General features: G+C 40.7%; 1 protein-coding gene across 3 annotated transcripts in view; it reads right to left on the reverse strand.

The window, feature by feature from the left end:
• Nucleotides 1-25,102, reverse strand: part of triob (trio Rho guanine nucleotide exchange factor b) — a 123,620-nt gene extending 98,518 nt beyond the window's left edge. For 2 of the 3 annotated variants that reach the window (XM_050046123.1, XM_050046125.1), the window contains exons 1-2: nt 24,836-25,102; nt 11,359-11,412 (exon numbers count right to left, since the gene is read on the reverse strand). In XM_050046123.1, the coding sequence (XP_049902080.1) occupies nt 11,359-11,412; nt 24,836-24,905 (124 nt within the window). In that variant the 5' untranslated portion in view covers nt 24,906-25,102. Of the gene's footprint in view, nt 1-4,805; nt 4,860-11,358; nt 11,413-24,835 lie in introns of those variants that run through there. The other variant, XM_050046124.1, reaches the window with a different exon arrangement.
• Nucleotides 25,103-25,775: the final 673 nt, after the last annotated feature.

Consider the following 25,775-nt stretch of genomic DNA (forward strand, 5'->3'; position numbering starts at 1 on the left):
AAGGGGAGGGTGAAGGACTGAGAGAGACAGGGAAACAGATAGAGGTGAGAAAAAAGTAGAGACAGGAATAGAGAAAAAGAAAGAAACAAGCAGACTGGTTTGTGTCTGCTCCAAATTTAGGATGCTCTCTTCAGGCCATTTAATTGTAGGTCTTTTTTTATGACTTTGGGGCCTAAACTCCAAGCAAACAACACAGAACCACATCCGAATTCAGACTCCACCCCGACTACATATAGATCGGATACCATACATTACTGTGTCTTTTCCGTTGTTATCTGCTTGATTTTTCTATGGGAATTACAAAGAACCTATGTACTGTTAATAAATTGCACATAAACAGCACAGAGAGCAAGAGAGAGGGACCTACATACTAACTCCCTGCACTCTTTGTCTCACACAGTAGGGGTCACTACATACTCTCATCAGTAAAAACAGTTTCATGGACAGATAGAAGCATACATATCAACATCAATATCGACATCATCAGTGGGTTTCTGAGGACCATTTAGCACTGTGATAGACTGATAATCCACTCAGTTAACAAAAAAAAGCTCCAAAATGTACTTCTGTTTAAGCCCACATAGATTTTCAAAGTTTTCAACATCATACCATTACACAAGACATAAAAATAGCAATTGAGAACATAACGTCTTTTAGGGAAACCTGTGAGGAGCTGCAGTTTCTGACATTTCCTTGTCTGCTTTAGCATTTAGCTGCAGTGCTTGATTTCCGGACATTTCTCAAAAAACAACAACACATCCACTATTTTCATTTTATAACTGAAGTATTTTTCATTCATAAATTAAATCCTGTCAGCACTTCCTATCTGGTTGAACACACCCACGACTGCCACATTTGATTTGCGTCAATAGCCTTGTCAAACACCTGAGAGGAAAAATTAAGGGGGAAAAAATATCTAATGTTGTGCATCTGCTTTGAGAATCAGTGCAGTTGCACCATCATTATCCTAAACCTCTCCATCCCAAATAGCAGAATACGAAACAAGCAATAGGAATCCAAATGAAGCCTTCCCAACATTCCTGACCTTCATATTCCCATCATCCAGCTGCAGATGAATCCATATTGACGGGCTACTTAAATATTAAATACTTATGGGTCACTACACATTTTTTTCACGGCCATGGAGCTCATCTCTCACTGTCCGCACATGGGAAGGGTTCAGGGTGTCAATGGGAAGGAGAGAGAAAGCTGGATTATTTTCTCATTTAATCACCCCCAGGACCGAGGATGCAGTTCTTGTGTTTGAGGGCCAGAATAATAAACAGTTTGTACAAAGTATAGTTTAAAACCGCACTGGCACTTTGTCATTTGCAAGGACGTGGGATATTCTTATTAACTTTATCTTGAAAACAACTTATTTAGGGATCAGGGAAACAGGGCATCACAGAGAGCGTCTGCTGTTAATCTTATAAAGTATGAACTGCTTACCCTGACGGATAAAGCTACTCATGCCTGAGAGAATAACAAGTGAATTCAATGGTTTCTGCTACAAGGTGACACAGGGCTGGCCAGATATAACAGTCCATAGCAGCAAATATTCTTTCCCTGCCAGAGTATTTTCTTCTTGTTTTCTTTATATCTTCCTCTCTATAAAATTATGATATATATATACATATATATATATATATATATATATATATATATATATATATATATATATATATATATATGTATATATATATAAATGTATTAAAAAAAAAGAAAACTAGGGTTTCAAATACACAGTATGAACAGACTTTCTCTGCTACATATTTTGCTATTGTCCTTATAGGCCCAATTTGACCACAACCCACAAGCCTCACACCTGGAGAGTGTGCCAAAGTGAAGGTTATCCACTAAGCATGCCTATGTCAGCTCCAACACTTGAATTAACATCTAATTGACCAACAGAGGACAGAATGAACAATCCAACTTCTCGTTCAATCTCAGGGTGATGTAAAGGTTATGAAGTGCTCGAGAAAGAGGCTTGGGAACAAGTGGTGATTCTTTACAGAGAAAGCTCCACTTCAGACTTCTTAAGTGAATGATTTTCATTAATTCTTTCCAGTCCCCCAACGCACACATTTTGTCTAGTCGGGGAAACAAAAAATAAAACACAAGTAGTGAAGAAACCAAATTCTCCCAATTCCTATTTTTGAATCCTTTAATTATAAACAAGATACATAAAATTACTTTAACCAATTAAATGGCCAATAACGGCCACAAGATTACATCAAGTCTGATTAGAAAACTCACTAAATTTACTCATTGTTCACGTCATATGAGATAATCAGGGATAAGGGGAGAGAATGGGTGAAATTTTAGACTCAATTCAATCTTCAGTCTCTGTGTGAATAGATTAAATGTGCCTTGGAATTGTAGTACATGAAGAACAATAAAACTGGATTTTGAGAGTTATTTTTGATTATATAGTCTCAAACATGTCCATCATGATTTGTAAAAATGAACTACCATCTCCAAGATGCAGAACCAGAGAAATAAAGACATAAAACGGCAGTGTCAGGTAGAAACTATGGAGCTATTTCAAAAATAGAGAAAAGGAAAACCGTGTGGCTGTGCGTTCTACACCGAATGTACATAATATTAGATGTGTTTATTTGTTTGTTAATCAGGTACCAGCTGTTATATCTTAATCATTTAACCTTCTTACATGCATAACAGTGCAGAAAGATGAGCAAAAAAAAAACTGTAACGGAAGTCGAGTTTATGGCACAAAGTGCATCTAGTATTGCTCAGGATTAGGATTCTGCATTGAACTGACGGCGTACCCTACACGGTAGCCTGATGTGCACCTCCCCAGTGTTGTGGCGATGCAGACCTCCTGTCTATTTTTGTAAGCTGAAACCATTTCCCTCAGTGGAAACAAAGCTTTTATTTACTTTAAGTTCACAGATAAGAAACAATAAATTGTGAAGACAATAAAGCCTCCACAAAATAGCATATTAAGTCTGGTGTGTGATTTATCCTGGCCTCATATGAGTCGAGGTAATCTCTGCTAGTCGCCAGGCTAATTTATATAATGTAAAATGCCATAGGCTTGTGCTAATACTGTAGCATGTTATATTTGTTTGGAAAACATGTTTAGTAAAAAACAGTTGTTTTGTCAGTGAACCGAACTTTGTAATGTTACCTTTGTTAAGTCATGCTGTTGTCCCTGTCTTCATATGAGTAGAGGAAAAGTCTGCTAGCTGCTAGGCTAATTTATACAATGTAAAATGCCATAGGCTTGTGCTAAAAACATTAGCATGTTGTGTTTGTGGGGAAAATGTGTCAAAAGACGAGTGTTTTGTCTTTTAGGTGTGTTTGGAATTAACTAAACTTTTTGGCACTCCACAGAAACCCTGCCGCCCACTAATGTTTTGGAGGTGTAACTGCAGAGTGACACAGACACACCACCGCACAAGTATAAATGCTCACAACGGCGTAGGCCACATGCGTAGGCTACAGTGTAGGCTCTGCACAGAGCTGATGCATAAGAATAAATCCAGCTTAATTCTTAAAAGTATATGGAGATTTTCCGAAAACAAGCTATGCATAGACTCATGCAAATGTAATCCCTCTCAATCATCACTTATGACCCAATAGAGGTGTGTGGCAGTGTATTTATATGTAGACACACAGCCCTTTGCCTGTATTTTACTCCTATTTTGCTATGTTCTGGACGATCCCTGGTACAGCACGCAGGTGAGGTTAGACTTTATAAAAACGTAGTGACCAGGTGCCGGACGTAGCACACACACAAGAGGAAGCTACAAAAATCATGACACAGCATCAAAAAACACAAACTTAGCAAGGCAAAACAGTTAGAAGACAAAGCTCTCTTTAAAACATGAGTGAGTTGTTTACAAAGAATTTCTGACAATTTCTGCATGGTTTACCTTTAAGAATTAAAATGCACCCTTGCTCAGTTCAATGCATTCAGGGGTTTTGCTGCTACAGCCCGACTCCCTCTGTTATGACTAGTATCTTATGGTGGCTGTGGCTGACATTACTGAGTCATTTGAGACATCATGACTCTTCTCTACTTGTGCTACTATGTTTAAGCATTTAACACCATCAACATCTTCCTGTGACTGTCGCTTATGGCTACAGTAGACGCTAAGCAGCAAAAGTTACAGTCTTGCTTTAGCACAATGTTGTCACTTTCTAACAGTGCTATCCAGTTAATATGCTGTAGCTCCAGATTCCAGCTGGATCATCAAAAGTTCACATCTTCACTCCATGATCAATGAATCTAGGAAGGCTTCTAGCTCAAGAATACAGCAACATACGTCAGTTATTAAATTGAGTATTTGTCCTCTACGTTGAGAACTGCTGGCAGTGTGATGCTACTTAAGCCAATGATAGGTCTTCTGCTCAGCTCCTGTGGCGGTTACACCCCCCTCAGTGTAAACACAAACCTTTGCAGGAGGAGAAGTGAGACCACATGACTCGCATGCATTCATTAGTGAGCTTACAGACCAAAAATAGAGAGTTGTGATGCTGTCGAGAAGTAGCTCTAAGTATAGAGCGGAGTTTAGGGGGTAGCCAAATGCTGTCATCGAACTGTACAAGTTTCACCACTATGATGAATGCATTATCATGTTGCGGGCGATGAAACACAAGACACACTGATGCACGATGAAATACACATTAAGCATGTGGTTGTAAATAAATACACACACACAAACACAGGAACATACATAACATTAAGTGTGGCCTTGCACTGCTGCTTGGTGAGTTTGCCCACCGACTGTCTAATGTTAAATAATTGAGTGTTGCCTTGTAAAACATATAATACTTACAAGGTCCAGCAGACAAGATCTGTATGGACATGTCTTCAGCTTGTTCCTCCTCACTCTGCACTCAACCCAGTCAAATGACTAATAAAGCAAGCAGCATGGCAGCACAGGAGGGTTTCCATCCATTTAAGAGCTTCCAAAGGATGCGAGATGGTGAAAAGAAAAATGCTTGCGGCTTTTAAGAATCACAGCCTTTACCTCCTGCTTTCTTATCCATCATCAACACTGCAAGTAAACACCGTCATTAGGTGTCACCTATTGTCAATGGCACAATCTCCACTGCTACATAAAACCACAGGGTATGAAACAATCTAATTCTTAACAAAAGAAAAGGAAGAGATCAGTATTAGTTCCACTTCATGTGCATAAATATCTAATGCCTGCACATGGTGTCACTACAACAGTCAAAGTGCCACACTGCAGCTATCAATCAAATATTTATCGATAGCATTTAGCATGAAAATGATCTAAATCATTACTGTATTTGCAAAGATAGGACAATACTACCACACGATCCATACCCTATGTCATCTTTTGAATGAATGAAAATCATTCTAGTTTAATTTCTCCAGTTTAAATGAGCATCTCTCCTGCAGCACCACAACCATCCAAAACAGCGAATACATCCATCAGAGAGGATGCAGAGAGCATTATGATGATATTCCCCTGTCCCTGGAGCAGCCAAGCATCCTTTATATCCCCCCGTGTCAAGGAGCGACCAGCACGCACACACCGCGTCCCCCTCCCCGACCCACCCTTCACGCTTAGCCCCTCCCCCGTTGGCAGTCTCTAGCGAGCGATTGGACGGTGTACGGGGGAGAGTTTGATGGCGATTGGACGGGTGATGGAGCGGAACCTTGCTTTCCTATGCATCAGTGCTCTCCAGGAAAAGACCGGGGTCGGGGAGAGAGAGGACAAAGATGATGATGTGGGAAACAGGAATGATATGAGGGTTGGAGGGGGAGGGAGGTCGATGAAGAGGAGAGGAGGCAGAGAGAGAGAGGTAATGAGGAGAGGAAAAAGACAGAAAAAGGGAGGTTGAAAATGAGCCGCATTACGCTGCTCACCTATATTTTTTCCTAATGCTGTCCATGTATAAGACATCATCACTTTTATTACTACTATTAACATCAAGTCTTGCAGAGAGAGAAGACTGTGATGAAGACTACAGTGAATCTGATGTCGACAGCATTGAGAACACGCTGTCTTGACTTCAGGGAAAATGCAGTTTACAGCAGATGGAGCCCATTAGCACAGAGCATGGTGGTGTATTTATGTATTTAATGTGTGTGTTTGTATATGGAGGGCAGGTTTCAGCTATGCATGGTGATAAGGAGAATCATTATTGGTGAACGTAATGAGTAGTGACGGTGCTTGGCTGGTGCTGATATATCACTGAGGGTGTTTGACTGTGCAAGTGTGTATAATGTGTGTATTACTCTGTCTGCCTAAAACCTTACTGTGTAGTTATTTGATGCCTTTAAAAACAATTAGAATATTTCCTTTATTCTTTTACATTTTGGCGTTGTATCATAAGCTATTAAAGACACTGGAGAGATAAGTCATACATTCGTTATGGAATTTTGGGCTTTAATTCAAAGCTTATTAAACTGACAGGAAACCCTTTTCACATATTTTTTAAATCAGCATAATTTTAATCGGAAAATTCTGATTACATGACACAGTTTTTGATTCAGTAATTAATAAGTCCAATAAAATATGTATTCCAAATCTTTTTTATGCAGTCATAGAAATTTAAAGCTGTGTCCAAAGATCTTTATTCAGTGACATAAAAACATCTACAGTGTGCATGGTTTTAATAAGTAAATTGGTGAATGTGATTAAATAGCTCCAGTTAAACGAAGTGACGTGTTGTTTGGAGGAAGAAAGTTTTTCAGATTTCTCTCCACCAACCCTCTTTTGGATTCGATTGTCCTGTTATTTGCGGCTACAGGAAATATTACTTGGCTAAACAGATATCATTATGTTGATATCCTGTGACAGGAGGATGCAAGCTGTGCTCTTTCTAAAACCAACACAGCCAGTGTTCCACAGCATGATCCAATTAAGGACGTCTGCACGAACACACACAAACATACATATACACCGAGTTGGCAATAGGCACGCGGAGAGGTCAGGATGCGCACACACAAACATGATACAAACACACTCGGTGCAGAGTCCAGCTGTCTCCGTGTAAGACACCACAGGATGTCTAACTGGCTTTCCTTTCTTTCATCCTATCTCCTTTGTGTATATGTGTGTGAGTGAGTAAGAGATTTCCAAAGTTGCAGCTGTCATAAAGAATTTTGTCTTTTAAACACACAAGTGACTTTCCAGACTGATCTGAAATGCTGCAATCCAATTGTAAAGGAAAGAAAAATCACACCAAACAAGACAACATTGAGAGGCAGTCATGTAATCATCCCTTTCCATAGTAGTAAACACAAAATAAAGTTTTAAGGTTTACCTGCCATGCGAAATCTTGACCATGCCGAACTCAGACTCGTATGCAAACACTCCTTTTTCCCACAGTGCCATAGTACAAGCTTCACTGAGAGCTATCAGTTGTTAACTGTGATCACACACTTTTCTGTAGACACAAGGTGGACGGTCAGACCTTGTACATAATACATGCCCCCATGCAAATTATGGTCGGTGCTTCACGTGCAATGCAAGCAAATTAGGTGACAGCACCTTGTCAGACTGTGTGCCTTTGTGCAAGCCAAGTTCAAATGAAGTTCAGCCAACTACTTGGTTAAGCTGTGATATTGAACACACGTCATGAGCTGTGGAGAAAAGAATATGGAACTGCAGCCCATATTATAGCCTCATAGTGTATATGGTTCAAGTTACTTCTTTTTTTCCATCTTTTGCCGGTTTCTGCTATTGTTGCACCCATTTGGCTCCTTTTCTATTTCTCTGCATACTTTTGTGCATATGGGTTAATCTCAAATGATCAATAGTAAAAAAAAAAAAAGTATAATTGTACACCATCCTTTGAAAGATATGACAAGAAAAAGAAAGAGAGGAAACAACTGAGGGAGAAAAAAAGTTATGGAACAAGAGAGAAACGAGGGGAAGAGAGAGAGTGAGTAAACAAAATTCACTCAAACACACACACATGACCACATCCACAAACACACCATATAGAGTTTAGTCTTCCCCACCCTGGCCTCTGCAGGGGAGAATAAAAAAAACAAAACAAAATCCAATGAACTCCAGAGAAAACCACTTCCTGCACTGCTTAGAAGTGTGTGCGCGTGTGTGTGTATGTGTGTGAGTATGACTGAGTGAGCATGCCTGCCTGCTTGTCTACCCGCAGTGCACATGGTTAGCATTCAAAGCCCAATTCAATAGGAACCACACAGTGAGCTCAGTATGGGGAGAGATGAGAGATTGAGTTCACAACTGAATTAAGCTGAACAGAAACATATGGAGGAGAGGAGAGGAGAGGAGAGGAGAGGAGAGGAGAGGAGAGCTCCCCATCTCTGTATCTCTGACCATGTTCAAATATTCATCTATTTTCGGGACTTCCAAGGACTGCAAATCAGTCTCATCTAATTCACCATACTATGCATGCTAAACATTATCAGTGCAGCAAGAGATCACAATCATCCTGACTTGAGCAGGCAGTTGGCTACTGTCGCAGATTATCTTGGACTGAGAGCTATGAGAGCATATCTGGGGAACAGTCCAACTATTTACTCTAAGCACGCTTAGTCTGTAAATCCATATGCAGGCCAACACTGTTTTTGGGACACTTGTGATTTTGGTGGATAAGTGTCTTCTACAAAAACCCATCCAGATTATAGGCTTTTTTTCCGTTTCCCCCTCTATCAAGCATGTGCTCCTATAAAGTGTGTGTGAGCTCGTCTGATTGCATGCCCATAGCTAATCTAGTTTTAGTTATGGCTTCCGTGGAGTGTGTATGTATGTAAAATGAAAGCGCCTGTGTATAGATGTGGGGTCTGTCTAGGCCCCTGTATGGCACTATGTGACATGAGCAGAAAAGATGAGCGCTGACAGTAAGAGAGGCAGGTTGATGTTGGTAGCAAAGTTGAAGAGGGATTGAGTCTGGAGATGCAGAAACATCACTCAGCACTACAGTAAGGCCTACATGCTACCAGTTCTGTGCATGAATTCTTTTCGAACATCACAAGCCTACATCATTAATTTTGGACCACTGATTGTAATAATGATTCCAGTGAATGAAAAAAGGCTGCACATCAAGATTTGCTGCTGTTATATCAGAAATGACTATGTATTGTCTTAATTCTGGGCAAGTTAACCAGTACTGCCTACTGTAGCTCTGATTTGGCCAAAGATTTGATTTCAACAGTGTAATCGCTGGTCTACATCATTGGTCAACCTATATTAGGCAACAAGTAACCATAGAAACAATAGTGAGGGTTTATGCTATGTTAATGGTGAAACCAACAGCTCTGAGGTGTCGACTTGGTTAGGTAATGCCACTCTGCCAACTCTCTGGTGTTCTTCAGGCATTATTTTCTATATTGGGATACCTTGCTTGTCATAGATTATTGCCAACTCATCAACCCACATAGACAAGGCGGTTTCTCTCTATATATAGCTTTGAGTTCCCACCAGTGCACAGAGTTATGAACAAAACAAGTCTAAGCCCTGGAAAGACCGATGTTTCTCAAAACACGTTGGCCAAACAAACCAAGTTTAGAATAAAAAAACAGGAAATACCCAGTTGAGGTTATGTCAAATCCTTTGAAAGGAAGCAACAGCGAATCTAAAACCAGCACATCTCACGGAGGCAGAACCAGAATTCACAACAATATGGATGAGCACATGTAGCTACTGCACAAAAAGGCAGAGAAAACTCCGAAAAGACACACAGTACATGATGGTTGGGAGGAGGCGAACAAACATAATAAATACTTTCCCACTTAGGGATTGAAACAGCCAGAAAATCTGTGTGTGTATTTGAATGTTTAGTCAGCCTTGCTGAAAGGGTACTCTCATCCACTAACACAGATACACACACTCAGACAAACCACACATGTCCACACACATGTTCTTCATTCACACCACGACATATTATAAATGTTCTGTTGTGGCCTACAGCACACTTCATGTTCCCAATGTGCCAGATCAGCTAATAAGTAAGTGAAAGATGTATTAGTCGTCAGTTTTTCAGAGAGGACTTTGCACACCTGCAATTTCACGTTACAGTGCAACAGAGCGCTTCAGGCAATTTGCTAAATCGACACTTAATTCAACAGCAAGTTAATTTTGTAGAGTAATTGAAAATGAACAATGAACAGGAAAAGAGTGGGTCGGAAATCAGCCATAAATAGCCAGTACAACCTGATTACTCTGATTCACTGTGAGCAGCTCATGAATTTCTGCCCAATTCCAACCAAAATGTACAAAGACACCACACTGCAGCTTTAATTTTCGTGAGTCAGCCTCAGGGATGAACTTCAAGGGTTTTTGGGCAAAAGGCCTGTGCGCAGGATTTGGCTGGCATGTCCCAATCATTTCCCATTAACACCAATTCAAATTCTGGTGAGTTGGAATAATAGGTCAAGCTGTCAATTGAAAACTTGTAAAATATTCATCCCGGAGCGACCCAATTGGAAAATGTCAGGTCAAAACTGTGTCAAACACCAAGGCTCACAGAGCTAAAGAGAACACAATCAGAATCAGAACAATTGATGTATATGACCCATCCTTTACTGACTCTCTCCTCTTGCCTCAGTCTAACTCAAAAATACTTTCTGCTAGTGTATGCCGGCTTTCCTGCCACAGATTACACCAAGCCTTTCAATTTAAATTAGACTTTCTATGGAAAAGGTCCAAGACTTACAATGCATTTCAGTCCAAGAGAGATTAAACTGAATAACCTATGGCCAGGGAATCAGGCCCACATTTATTTGGAATAATCTATGTGCATACCCTAATAAGGGCCATTTAACTGCGCTGTTTATGCCCAAAAACACCTCACCCTGGAGAGAGTGACTTGGTATATTTTTAGTATGTAGGTCCTGGGGGTATTAGGGATGTGAACCAACAAGGTCATGGTTGCTAGCTGATGCCACAGAGGAGCTTGAGTCTAATGGGATTCGACGCAGTGGAGCTTTGATGGAGCACACCATATCACTTTAAGTGGGCATGGTACATGGTGTTCTTGACGTTTCAGCTCTGTCTCACTCTTAGTCACATAAATACACAGAATGTATAAGCGACACTGTCTCATCCATTGTGAACTGGAAAGCATTTTGAACATCAGCCTTGCTGCTTTTTCTGCCACAGCGGTTCTTCTCTTGCGAAACATTGAAACACAGTTCACGGAGCTCTGAAGCTTACCTAAACATGAAAATCCTCAGTTTGCACTTCCAACTGGGATTCTGTCTTTCTATTGGACAAATAAGATTAAGTAAAACCCTTTTCCTAATCACTGACTGGCAAGACACATAGATAGGGATGTTTAGCATGGGCAATAAACAGATCATTTGCATATGTAATGCTCTTGAAAGAGAGACCTGATTGGTCCCAGTGGCTGTGTGACAATCAGACCTACCTGAGGTTTGACCTGGGCCATCCAGTTTGGATTCACATTTTGGGAGAGAGCCATCTAAAAAGAGACAGAAAGATGAAAACATTAGAAATTTAATAAAGGAAATAAAGAGTGAAAGCACTGTCCTGTGATCCCCTGGAGCAATACCACAACCTTTACCATGTTTCAGTGTCAGAACTTAGAGCTTTGTGATTATGGAGTACAAATGAGAGAGTGAGCAATTGTGGAGCAGCTCTTTGATCTGAGAATCTGGATAGTCCCTCACTGAGATAAAAAGCCATTAGAAATGCTGCACACAGGTGCATGTGCACACACATATACTGCAAAAGTGCATGAACTGGTGACCATCTAGATTGAGAATACAGATCCTTGTGCTCTTTATCTTTTTTCTTTACCTTATGCTCTCATACTGTCACAAACACATACCATCAGACACACACACATGCAGTCTTATGCGTGACTCTCAGCACATCAGCTGATCAGTAAATTAATCATTTAAAGATACAAAGTACAGTAGATATCTGTATCTCTAATGCCTGCGGAAAAAATCTTAAGGGAGATGAAATGTTAAAAGTATATGATGCAGGAACTATCTGCTTCTGTTAGTAAACGATATCGCCAGCAAAAGTGAAAGCCTATATTTGCGTTTTTTCTGTGCTGTGCCCACCATTTTTGTAGCTTTCTCTTGGATGCGTGCTGCTTACAGTCTGGCACCTAGTCGCTACATTTTAGTAAAGCCTGGACCTCACCTGCACGCTGTGCCCTGAACGTCTCAAACAATAAAAAAGAAAGAGAATAAGAAAAGAGGGCAGAGTCAAAGAATATTCAACCAGCACTACGAAAGAAGAGCAGGGTGTCTGAGGCTTGGTGTTTTAATGGAATCAGTGACAGTGACCAGTTTCAGCAGCACCTTCAATTCAGGATTTATTAATTAATAACAGCCTATTGTTGATATTCTGCTAAACCGCACACACCTAAATCTTTTTTTTTTTTTTTTAAATCTTTTTTATTTTGAAACAGAGAACTGATATGAGAAGTAATTCATGCCGATGACATCCACCCTGAAAATAAATAGTAATTCTATCCCCACTCAAAGGACGCACTGATTTCCAAATTTAAAGTGACATGCATCTTGTTTCTGGCGGCAGACTGACAAACTTTCTTTCTGGGTCACTCATCAGTGGGACACTATAGTGGCACGAGATAACAGAGAGGAGAGGCGGGGAATGAGGAGCAGGGGCAGCTAAGCTCTTCTTCGCACTGACTTCTCCTGGCTGCCTTTCTGAAAAGAACAGCCTGGCATATGCTGCTGCCTATTACTAATACTAAGGATTACAGTAAGCACCTGTTCACACACGGTATGTTTCATTTTACACAGTGTGGTATGAATAAAGTGTTGGGTCCGGTGAGGCTTTACATGTGTTTGACTTCTGTTTCTTGTTTTCAAGGTGTGTTTAAATCTTAAAAAAAAAAGTGTATGAAAGAAATTAAAATTTTTATTATAGTGAATGTTCAGATACTCAGAACATTTCAGGGTTAAACCTTTTTTACAAAGTGTTGGGTGTTAGATATTGTCCCGAGAAATCATGGTCAGCATGTGCTGCCAGGCAGGATTAGGTGGCAACATGCTCATACCAACAGGTCATCTTCTACCGAACAGAGCGACCTAAAGAAACCACCGGGTCAAAGACAAGTGACTCAGCTTTCACCTGTAGCTGTGATCAAAGTCAAGCTGTGACAATAACTACCAAGCATTCTCCAAAAATCTCCTCAGCTGAACTCCATCCATCTCGGAAGTGTAACAAACTCACATTTCTATTTCATATTAGCTGCTGATTAAAACACAACACTTGTTCCTACAGTTTCATCACAAGGTCACCATGACCAATCTAATGTTGATAGGTGGAAAATAGTGGAATGCCCCTTTAGGGAGGATGATTTAAAAGGATGTTAAAACCTGAGGCAGGTTTTTATTAGGAGAAGAAAAGAGGTCTGTTTCTTCACAGCAAAGTGAAATTGTGCACTTTGTTTCACAGGTTCATTTTACAGTAGTCAAGTGTGAAATATCAAATCCATTTTATTTTCTTTGATGTGCAAACATTCAGTGTTTTACTGGCAACAAGTTTTCGCCAGAGCTCTACGTGTGAATGCTACATCAACAAAATAAACAACATCTAGCTACAACAACAACCTTGGCTGTATTTCTCTAAAACAGTACCAATGTAACAGTAGGTACTTCTGCAAGCCAATACAGTAGGATTGGATGTTAAGTTTGATCCTCAACCTATTTTATCCGGAGCCAGAGAGGCCAAGCGGCAGTTTAGCCTTCCTAAGCCAGAAGAGCACTGGGTTGGCACTGTTCACGCGACAGGGATCAGAGCTTGCTGCTGTCTTCAAAGCAAGAGGGAATGTTACAGTGTGTGTGTGTGTGTGTTTGTGAGAGAAAGCGACTACACAGTTCCTGTTGGACAGACTGAACACAGCTGTTGACAGAAGACAAGCAGTCTAAGGCATCACACAAGCTCACACATGTATACAAACACACACTGCAGGCTGTGCTTTGATTTGCGTCCATGTTGTGCTTAATTCGGTTTTGTTTTTTGTTTTTCTTTTCCCCGCTGACTGAGGTAGGACCTTGGCTTGTCTGATAAAAAAGCAAAGCATGCAGAAAAGTGCAGTGAAGCACATGGATCTGGTATCTGAGGTTGCAAGGATGCAGGCGGACATGTGCAAGTGTGCAAGGGTGATTTAAAGTCAGTGCTACACCATTAACCTCATACAGCATCTATAGCAAAATACCTTAAACCTAAAGAAAAACTCAAGAGTATTAATCTAACGCACAATTGAGAATGAAGTCCAGTGACCCATTAATTTTTTCACTCTACACGGGAAGGGAAACTGGCTCACTCACCATCTGACTTTATGAATGAAAAAATGACACACACATCCTGACACTTGACTTACTGACACTGCACCGCTCTCTTAAGAGGAAGTTCTTAAAAAACTGTGTGTCTCAGAACTCAAGGGGGGCATGGCCTCGTGAACTGTGGCTGCTTTTTCAAAGTGCTTTTTTCAAAGGAGGCACAAAGCATTGTGGGAGGCTTGTGACTTCAGATACTAGATCCAGATGCTTCCTTGGTTTAAGCTGTAGGAAAGAGGAGAGGAGATAGGGGAGGAACTGTGAAAGATGGGGAGGCTTGTAACATCTGCTGAGAGGGCATACTGAGAGAGGAGGAATGAAGAATTAGGAATGTGGATGAATCCCAGCAAACATTTTGTGACTTAATACATGTTTATACAATGGTCTCCAGCAATGCTGAAACTCTTCTGGTTCCAAAAGCTGACATAATACTGTGAAAATGCTTTTGCTTTTTCTGGGATAATGGTGGCACTCTCCTTTTAAGATCTGTGCCAAAGTGTTGTAGCCAAACAGCCAAGACACTTATGCTGTTTTTTATTTCTTAAATGTGACACACAGCTCTTAAGTAGTTAAAAAATGTGATAACCTTTGTTTGGATATCTCATTTATTAATGTTCGAGAAAAGAAAGGCATGCTCTGTGGTGAGAATCACAAATAGAAGACCAGATATTACAAAACAAGATCATGATTTGAATATATGACAACCCTGAGAGGCAAGGTATGAGGTAATGATGGAAGGCTGTGTGGGAGAGGAGTGGAGGTGGCGATGAAAAAAGGATAGAATGAGAGGGAGTCTGCAGCTGACTGACAAGAGGTTTCTCTCTTATCAGATGGGGGATTTGCAGGAGACACACAGACCAGCCCACAGCCTATTTTTATGACCCGCAATCCTCCTATGCCTCCATCCCTTGTTCATTCACTCTATTCCTCCATCCCCCTCTTCCTTGCTTCCAGAGCCCCAGGCGACATGGGTGGGATGTAGTGATTTATACCTCTGTGCATGTGTGTGTGTGTGTGTGTGTGTGTGTGTGTGTGTGTGTCTGTGTGTGTCGTGTGTGTGTGTGTGAGAGGTAATGAGGCTGTCCCACAGGCTACAATTCCCATCCTACAAACACATTACACACCTATTGGAAGGCCTGATTATCGACATAAGGCTACCAGCCATCTTTCAGGTATATCATGTGTTATCAACTGAACCCAACCATGATGGCTGGAACAAAAATATCTTCATCAGTAGTGACCATTTAACTGCTTTGGTTAGTTTTATCGATAAAGTTAATGGGCCTGCCAAATTTTATATTTATCACTTTACAAAATGGAAACTTCACTCTCGCTCCTGATTTGCTTGATTTTGAGATTTAGTTCAAACTGTCCCGATTCATTAGGGTTCAAACTAACTGGAAGAGATCTGCACATTTCCCTTGTGTAGAAGAAAAGAAAACTCCGGTCCTCGTCCATGTGTCTTCAAAGTGACCCCTGGTATGGATGTACATGACATTTAACAACAATCAATAATCTGGTGAGATGGAGGGGGTGCTACATGTCCATAAAATGTATTACGACTCTCTCGAAAAGGTCGACAGTCTCTGATGAGATCGATCAGCACAGCCTAGCTGTAAAATAGGTAATTGCCTCACTGTGTTACCTTCTTGATTTTCTTCTCCATAAAACTCCTTGATAAACACAAAGAAAGGAACGGACAAGAACAAGCATCCCAACATCTGGCCCTTATTGGGAAAATACAGTAGGGTTTTATGAACTCAGGAGAGGAGGAGAAAACTGTCTCTTTTAACTCACATACAGTACACACGCCTGGAATCACTAATTTCTGGTATGCTGCTACATGCTTGTTAGCCATGTGACTATTTGTACTGAAATGATTTTCACAATAACATTGGTTTCTTTTGTGAGAGAACTTCGAGCATGTTTGCTTTAGCATCAGGATTTTTTTTTTCAAATTTGCACATTTAACTAATTTTAATGTAGATATTGAATATTTTATTGCTTACTTGTTTATGTGTATTTGAGATGAGATTGAATTTAGACATTTTATATTATTTAAAAAAGGAAAATGATTGTACAATGTGGTGCCATAGGTCAGGTTGATCATTTTTGTGTTCCTGTATTTTTAGGGCTGGGCAATATGATATTATGTCATTATGGAGATATAAGACTATATGTTGTCTTAGATTTTGGATATCGTTGTTGTAATATGGCAAAAATTGTGTTTTTCCCCTCTTTTTAAAGGCTGCATTACAGTATAATGATGCTAATTTATTGACTTATCAGACTTTTCAATTGTTTTAATGCTTGCCTTAACCCACTGTTGTTATATCCACATTATTGATGATTATTGATCAAAAATCTCATTGTGTTAACATTTTCTGAAAAACAAAAAAACAAAACAAAAAAACAAACAAAAGCAAAAAAAAAAAAAAAAACAACCAATAGTCACCCCTACAACTTTTTTGCATCAGAGAAGGTTTTGTTATGTTGGATTTTGTCTCTCAGACCAAGCATTAATAAAGTGCTTTTGAGAAGATTTAAATATATCGAGATATATTGTGAATCGAGATATAACTAAAAAAACTATTGTGATATAATTTTCAGGACATATTGCCCAGCCTTGTGTATTTTGCAGCAGGGACTCTTACACTGAAGACAGCAGTTGTGGTCAATGAGTACCATGATGACATGACATTATCATGATGATGACTTTTGATGATGATGATGATGCTTTGCAGAATCTGGAAACCATCCAATTCAGAGTAATTTTTCACACAAACAGATTATGCCACTGTTTTGTTTGGTACTGTGTGTCACATTGAGACATACTGATGTATTAGATTGAAGAAGAACTGGACTATTACCATGCTATCAGAACAGAACGTGCTTACAGTCCTGCTGGTGAAATAAAATACTGACCAACAGAATCCAAAGGTTCTTGCCAAGAAGCCAAAACATCTTACCAGCCTGAATATAATGGCACTTTCAGTTTAACTCGGTTTCCATGCAAAAAAATGCAAAGCTATTTTGTACTGTATCTGTCAAGCTGCGATCATTTATTCTTAAATGACTATATATATATTTTTCCATATCTTTAAAGCTAGTTCTCTGATTCTCCTTCAGTTGAATATGCAAGATAGCCGACTGTGCATGCAGGCCCAGGCGATTTAGCAGCGCAGGCACTGCCAATCTAAGCTTATAGTCTTTAACTCTGACCAACTGCCAATTAGGCTGCCCCTGGATGCAACCGAAAGGTTTCAGCCTCATGGAGAGCAGAGTAGCCTACATTTTGCAGGGTGTGCTCCACCCAAGCTTCAGCTCTATAATTTGATGAGTGAAGGCTTGTTTGTCCCTCTAAGTATGTCATGTCCTCTCTCTCTCTGAATCTCACTTTCCTTTCCCGCTATTCTAAATTTTCATTTACTGTCTTGACTTTACTTCTCTGGCTTTACTCTGCCTGTGTCCTCTCTTAATACATACTTGTCTTTGCCTTCTTATTTGCCCCTCTCACTCTCTCAGTACGGTTTACCGTGAATTATACGCTCCAAGATGCATACTGCATGGCCCACTGAAGGCCTCTTCCTCATCTACATGATTATATAAGATTTCTGCTTGAGTATGCAAGATAACATTAGGTCATTATGCTTTCATCGACTATGACTGTGCTAGAAGAAAATGAAGAATCACTGCTCAGTGATTTGGCTCTCATTACAGACTGCGCTGGCACGGGTCAGTGGGTTCACTTTGGGCACAGAAAAATGCCTCACTGCATTGTCAATACTGACACTGCCATTGTTGATGCCGCCTATTTTCTATCCTCAATGCAAGATACACTGAACGACAAGCTCTTAACTAAAACCTGCATAAAGAAGTGCAACAAACATTACTTATGTTTATTTAGTTGTTTGTTTAGCATCAGTTTGGTATCATAGGGATTTTAAAACCTGTCTGTGCGATACAAGTCTTTCATAATTGTTCTCAACAGAACAACAAATGACGACGCAGAGATAATCACTTATGCTCCTGCTTATCAATTATTCTCCTGGTATAAAAAATCTATTATTTAACACTGCAGACTGCAAAGATACTCATACATGTATAGTTGAAAGCCTGTCTGCATTAGTAATGAGCAGGCTGGAAGCCATTTTCACACAGTAAACAGTAGATCTTTGCAACAACTCTAAGCTTCTGTGACTGATGACCACTGTCCTACGACCAGTGTAGTTATGACTGGGGATACAGCTCTTATGCAAGTTGTTTAGACAGTTATTTAATCTTATTCCAGCATACAGTACATCTGGCTGCAGCTTTTATGTCAATTGAGTTTCACAGTGCAGTGCTGTGCAATAATGCTATTGCACAAGTCCAGTAACTTCATTACAAATCACTCAAGAGACTATATATGAATTAATACCTTCTAAAAGTATACTATCGTGCAAATGTTATTTTTGGTTTTGCTGAGATGGCTCTGTTCATAGTCGTCCAATATAAGTGACAGTGGTTCATTTTAAGATGCAGCAATGTAGTTATTAATGTGGATCTAATGGCTCTGGCATGAAGATATGACAAGAAAGGGACAGAAGCTCTGCACTGCAAAAGTTTACAGCACATAAACATATGCTGAACCATCAAATACTGAATAGTAGCACAGCATTTGTAAAACATGCCTTTCAATCTACAGACAAAGGCTACACTAGAGGCCTTGGGAAAGTTAAAGGAGCGCTAGTTTGGTTTTGGTTGCCCTGCCAATTTAATCCAGGTTTAGACCATAGTCAGGTTTTGCTCTGTTTGATGTACTGAGAAATTTATACTGCCAGTGATGTAAGTCTTTTGCCATGGGCCATTTTAAACAGACAACACCAAATTAAAGCTTTTAGTGACAGCCTACAGGGGACAGACACAGATCAGCATACCATACTATTTCTTGGTTCTTCATGCATACATACTCTAAAAAAAAATAATAATAAAAAAATCAACGGGCCTACGTTACGGACAGGCGTCTATGGGACAGGCCTATAGTTCCTTTCACACAAATCTGTTGCTCATCGGGAAATACACACAAATTGTTTATTTAAACCAATATGAATATGCATTCATTCATTTTCCATAACCGCTTATCCTGTTAGGGGTCGCAGGAGTGCTGGAGCCTATCCCAGCTGACATTGGGCAAGAGGCAGGGTACACCCTGGACAGGTCGCTAGTCTATCACAGGGCTAACACATAGAGACAGACAACCATTCACACTCACATTCACACCTATGACCAATTTAGAGTCACAAATGAACCTAACATGCACATCTTTGGATTGTGGGAATAGGCCAGAGTACCTGAAGAAAGACCCACACTGGCACAGGAACAACATGCAAACTCCGCCCAGAAGAGCTCCCCCACCCAGGGTTCAAGCCCCCCACCCTGGGTTCCAACCAGGAACTCTCTTGCTGTGAGGCGACAGTGCTAACCACTGCATCACCGTGCTACTCAGTACGAATATTACTTGTATAAAAACAAGGCTTCAGATATATCAGTCATGACCTAAGGACCCTTGTGGACTAAAGGAATATGAATAACTTACAGGGTAAGCAAGGACTTGACACATAATTTGAGGTAGCCAGCAACCCGCTTTTATACATCCTAACAACTTCAATAAAAAAATGAACTGCTTGGCAACCAGACCAGGCCTCTAATTGAGAGAGGCCTTTATTTGTCAAAATATGTAGCCACACCAGGCCAGTAAAAAGGACTGCGCATTTGATTGGGACTTTAATTGAGGTTTTACGGTATATTTTCTATTTTAAATGCCGATGTTTACAATGACAAGGAGAGTGCTATTATCACTCATCTACTCTCAAACATAATGACTTAGGCTACATTTCATTTTTGAGAAGACAGGAATAAAGATATTGAGAGATAGTGAATCATACTCAGACATACAACACCAACTCATCATCCAAGTATTCTGGAAAGCTCTTTTAATTTACTCAGATCATGGTCATAGCCTGTGCTGCTGGATGAGATCTGACAACAAAACACTTCCAGACTCACCCTACAATTCTTGACTGCTCCACAGCTAGGCAAACCTCCAGTTACAAGCAACTTGCCTTGGTAACAAATTACACATTATTTCAAGTTGGGGACATGCTGCTAACTTGTGTGGGCTCAGAGCAATCATCAGCATTATGTTATTGGGCTATGATGCCTCACTTTGAGGAATGTTTGATTAAATTCCAAATCTGCAACCCAAACAGGAAACAAAGGGGTACTATCATCAACCGTACTCAAAGCACATTGGATATCATTGTCTAACAGTCAACTGATTATGTTATTTATAAAGAACTAAATACAGTTACAAGAGTGTTATTGTATTTCCATGCTTTAAAAAGGTTTTTTTGCAAACACTTGTACACTATAGTGATACAAGCCTTGATAGATGAGCATGATGGGATGATAAGGTTAAAAAAAATGCCTGGTTTCTATCTTCACAATGTTCAAGGAACCAGTTGAATACTTCTCATCTTTGACCAGTGGCAATAATTTTGGAATTGGACTTTAAGTAACGGCATGAGCAACCTGGGAAGAGTGACTCAGCAGCTGAGCTGTGATCCACAGCATCAGTGTGGGACTCAGAGATGGAGCTCCATCTGCTCACTGAAAATAATCAAGCAAAGAGGAACATCAAGTATTTTCAAAGGCCGATGTGAATATCATTGATTCAGGTGAAGAAACTGAAAAAAAAAAAAACTAGTGCAGGATCAAATACTAGGACTTTGAAACACTTGGTGCTTTGATGGAAATCTCAGTTTAATCATCCATACAGGCCAACAGCTTTGTAGCTACAACCTCACATTCGGTTATCCAGCCAGTCAGTAAGTAAGTTAGTAAGTCCCTCACTAGCCTCTTAGCCAGTGATCAAAGCAGCTCAGATAGCCAGTCAGTCACTTTAGGTCTTGTTCAGTAGAAGAATCTGACATATTCTAGCCTTCGCTGACTAACTAGGGCACCAAAGTGCATCCAGAGCCCCAGCAAAACAAAGCACACTCACACATACACAGAGCCCCAGAAATAAAGTGCTTGGGATCAACTAGGATGAGCAGCTGTGTGCCAAGATTTCAACATGCAACAAGCTGCCAGCAATTAGGGAGCCTGCTGGAGAGGCTTCAGGGAGCAAGATGGCCATTACTACTAGTCCTCCTTCACAGTGAATCTATACAAAAGATTGGGATAAAGAGTATGCATGTATGAACAAATGAATGACTGACTGACATGTTATACAATATTTGGACCAATTGCAGGTGTGGATATTAGATTGACATGTTCAACAGAGTAAAGGTAAAGGTAAACAAAAATGATGGATAATATGTTTTCAATGTTAGATAGACTGAATGAGCATATCTATGATTTAGAGTCTGAGGCAGGATTGCCTGCACATGGTTCTTAACATGGAGGTGGCTGAGCTGACAGCTACCGGCTAAGGGGCAGCTAATGGTCAGCTAACAAGTGACAATGACAGGGGTGGAAATATAGACAGTGTAGGCAGAGTAGTTGCACTAGGGCCCATGGGGTGGAAGGGCCCATAGAGAGAGTGGGCCTTTGCAAGTGATTCAGATTGCCAACTCGAATATATTCCTGTGTTCAAAGAGGAATGCTAAAAAAAAGAATATTTCTTGAAATGGTGTTGTTTGGTATATATGTCCTCAAAAAGATGAACCCATATATGTCATGGTTTACTTTTTAATTTTTTTTTTTAAATAGTCAGTGGCTATCTAAAACATGAAATCATATGCTTTTTCTACATAAGCTATAAAATCTATAAATAAACTATTAAAAAAATATTCAATTCAATGATTAATTTTCTTAATTGTATTTTGTCAGATATGCAATGATTACTGGATAATACATATGTTGATGTTGTCCAATGTCAAGTCTCTATATGTGTCAAGACAATACATGCACAATAGCGTGCACTGGGACCCATCATAACAGTGTGCACTGTGGCCCATTGTTACTTCCTTATGCCACTGGATGACAATGCTGTTCCACCACCGTGGGTCAGGTTGGCATTATCAGCGGTAACCGCCATATAAGCGCAACGCTGAGCGGAAGTGATAAGCTAGCCAGCGACACACACACACACACACACACACACACACACACACACACACACACACACACAGGGACTCACGTGCACCAGTGAACAGCCGGACCAGCTACCACAACAAACAACAGAGAAGCTCGGATAAGAACACACAAAGAGGGAGTGTGACTTCATTTTCTGCTCGGGACACCATTACTCCCCTATATCTTCACATATCAATCAATCAATCAATTTTATTTATAAAGCCCAATATCACAAATCACAATTTGCCTCACAGGGCTTTACAGCATACAACATCCCTCTGTCCTTTGGACCCTCACAGCTGATAAGGAAAAACTCCCCAAAAAAAAACCCTTTAGCGTATAGTTGTTTGCTGCTATAGTATTGCTCTGAATGTTGCATACAGCTCATTTAAAACTGGTGAAAGCACATGACGTGTGGTGAATTAATGGATTCTCTGACATGTATTGACTTGTAATTTCCTCATCTTTCCAATATGTCCATCTTTGTGTGCCACGAGAGTGACATGAAATATTACACATTAATCAAACAAGGTAACTAGCAACTTCTGAGACAATCAGCTCTAACCTGAGCTGGAGACATGCTGTTATTTGTTATTATTCCCTCAGCATTTAGTCCTGTTCTCCATTTTAACAGCCCAGAAACAGTTTTCCATGCTTTCTCTTCATAATAGTATCTTATAAAAGTTTCCTGAGGCCATAACCTATTTCTGTCTCCATCATGAATACTGTATGAACTGCGTTTGCTGCTATATAAACATCTAAGCAGTCCAACTTCACTGTGAGCCAACTTTCCAGCCTGATACAACACAGCTATAGGAAAATACATTGGCAGGCATCCAACCAACCGTAAGAAAGACTGCAGCATTTGAATACAATCCACTTTGACAACATTCCTAACAGTCTAACTGGCAGAGCCAATTTCTAGCAGAAAGTATGTTACTTAAAGACTGTTAAAAAAGTATATATGTGTATATATATATATATATATGTGTGTGTGTGTGTGTGTGTGTGTGTGTGTGTATGCACACGCAAGCATGCCAACTACATTTATTGATTCATATGCACTTTGGTTGACATGTGCAATACTGTCTGTGTGTGTGTTCCTGCATGTGTGCAATCTGTAGAGATGGTGAACAGCAGACCCCCAGGCACCAGGTGTCACAGAGAGAAACAGCTGAGAGACAGAGAGACAGCTGCTTCTCCTGGTGTGTATCAGAGGTGGTCCTCCTTTAATAGTGGCGACATATACCCAAACACTTGACTTTTACTTTAAGGTGTACCTTCCAGAGGCTGAGATTGCACTCCCTGCCCTCCTAATGCCTGTGTCAGATTGGATTAAAGAGGTATTTTATAGGGATAGAACAAGTGGCGGCTTGAGGGTGAGTTAATATCCAGGGTGGCGTTGGCTAGAATACAAGGACAATATTTAATCTAATCACATAATGTTGAAAAACCTCAGCTCTAAAACTTGCCACACCATGTTTATACACTATTAGAAACACTTATTATTAAGGTCTGACAAGGCCTATATAAGCCACAAGTTGATGCAGGAACATCTTATGATAACACACATTTCTACATGAATGGGATATACACCATAATATAACAAAGTTACTTTGTAACTCTACCCAGTAACAGATTATCATTACAATAAGAATGCTCACCTTGCACCTACAACTCAGACATTGTTTCTCACAAGCACTATCACAACAAAGTGCATGACAATAGTCCCCCCTATATTAAGCTGATATCTGGTCCCAGTGCAGCCCCCCTTAATAAGATGTTTCTGTCTTGGATGCAGAGTGATAAGGTAGGTAGGCCTATCCTTATTTGTTAGCATGATGCCATCATATCAGACGGGCCCAGTGCGTTGAATGCAACCTATTGCCCATACGTGCGTCCATGGCCTAGCCTCTATCCGTGCATCAGATGTGAGAGACCTGGTTTCAGACTGGAGTGATGCATGGCCCCACAAGCCTGTTCAATCTACACGCCTCTGAAGATAAAAATGAAATCACAAAATGTTCGACCCACATCCATGGGGTTCGTGATAGATACAGCCTGTAACGCCGAAGATACTCGTAAAGCCCGAAGAGACTGTGGTCGAGCTGTAACCATCCACACCTTCTAGCCTACTTGGTCCAACCCAAAATGGGGTCACTGCCTAATAATCAAACGCACATATTTCAGGAGGTGTTATTCACGCTGCTGTCATCAAAGGCTGCGGGGTGACAAGTCAGTCGACTTAAATGTGGTAAATAACTACAAGCTGTGCGCATCTCTCCAGCACATCCGACGCGCAGTAAGCCTATGCATCTCGCCCATGAAATCCATGAGTGCTTTTTGTCATTTTGGCAACAATGTGGCAGACCGCCAGTGATCACACCGACAGCTCTACTGTAGCTCACCCAGAGCCAGACTCGCCCCTTCCCGACTTACCGGATTTGAAAAACGCCGCTATGTCTGCCGCGTCCTTCGCAGCCTCATCTAGTCCCTCTCCTGCGCTCATGGCTGTGGTCGCTTGTGCGGAAATAGCGATAGCTATCCTCAAACGGGTTTTATGGTTGCAATAATTATTTATCAGCAAAAGCGGACGCCTTTCATTGAAGCGGATCCGGTCATACAATCTGTGCTCCCTTCATTAAGCGAGAGACCTCCTCCTCCATTTTGGCCGAGAAGGGAAAATCCTGGCGACCGATCGGCGGCGCTCCCGAGTTGGGACGTGAGGGAGGGGAGGCGGAGGAATGGGGGTGATAGTGAGAGAAGGCGGAGGTAAAAAAGAGGAGGGGAGGAGGACTGAGGGAGGAGGGCTATTCCGTTTCGAGTGGTGGGTGGGGGTGGGATATCCTGGGATTCCGTTTCGGGGGGTTTTGGTGCATTGTGCGCCACCCAAATTTAGTGTGTGCGCCACAGCACATCAGCAGCCCCCAGCGTCACTCACTGCGGTGCTGATGCGGTTTGCGTGGGAGTCATTCTTCAGGATTTTATTCCGTTATAGTTTAAGCCCAGATGTTATGACGGGATGTCACATCGACAAACATCATGCTTATTTATTAAACGTGCAGTAGTTGTAGTGTAGTAGTTCTCACATTGAGCCTCATTATACAGGCCCTTATGGCTGAATTCTTGCAGAAACATGAGTTTAATATTCCCATGAGGTCACTGAGTTCTGCTTTTGCATTATTTAGTTTCCTGACAGTTATGGTCCGGGTGCATGATTGCAAGTCGTTCACAAGGGAAGTATTTCTTTTGCAAGTATGGCTAATCGTGTTTAGCGGATAAGAGTGAGAAAATGACGATGAAGGAGAAGGATTATTTAATTCTCTCTTCATCTCCTAGTGACGAAGATGATGCTACAGTATGAGGTCATTTGCCCCAC

This window comes from Epinephelus moara, chromosome 6 (genome assembly GCF_006386435.1).
Source record: "Epinephelus moara isolate mb chromosome 6, YSFRI_EMoa_1.0, whole genome shotgun sequence".
Lineage (NCBI taxonomy): Eukaryota > Metazoa > Chordata > Actinopteri > Perciformes > Serranidae > Epinephelus > Epinephelus moara.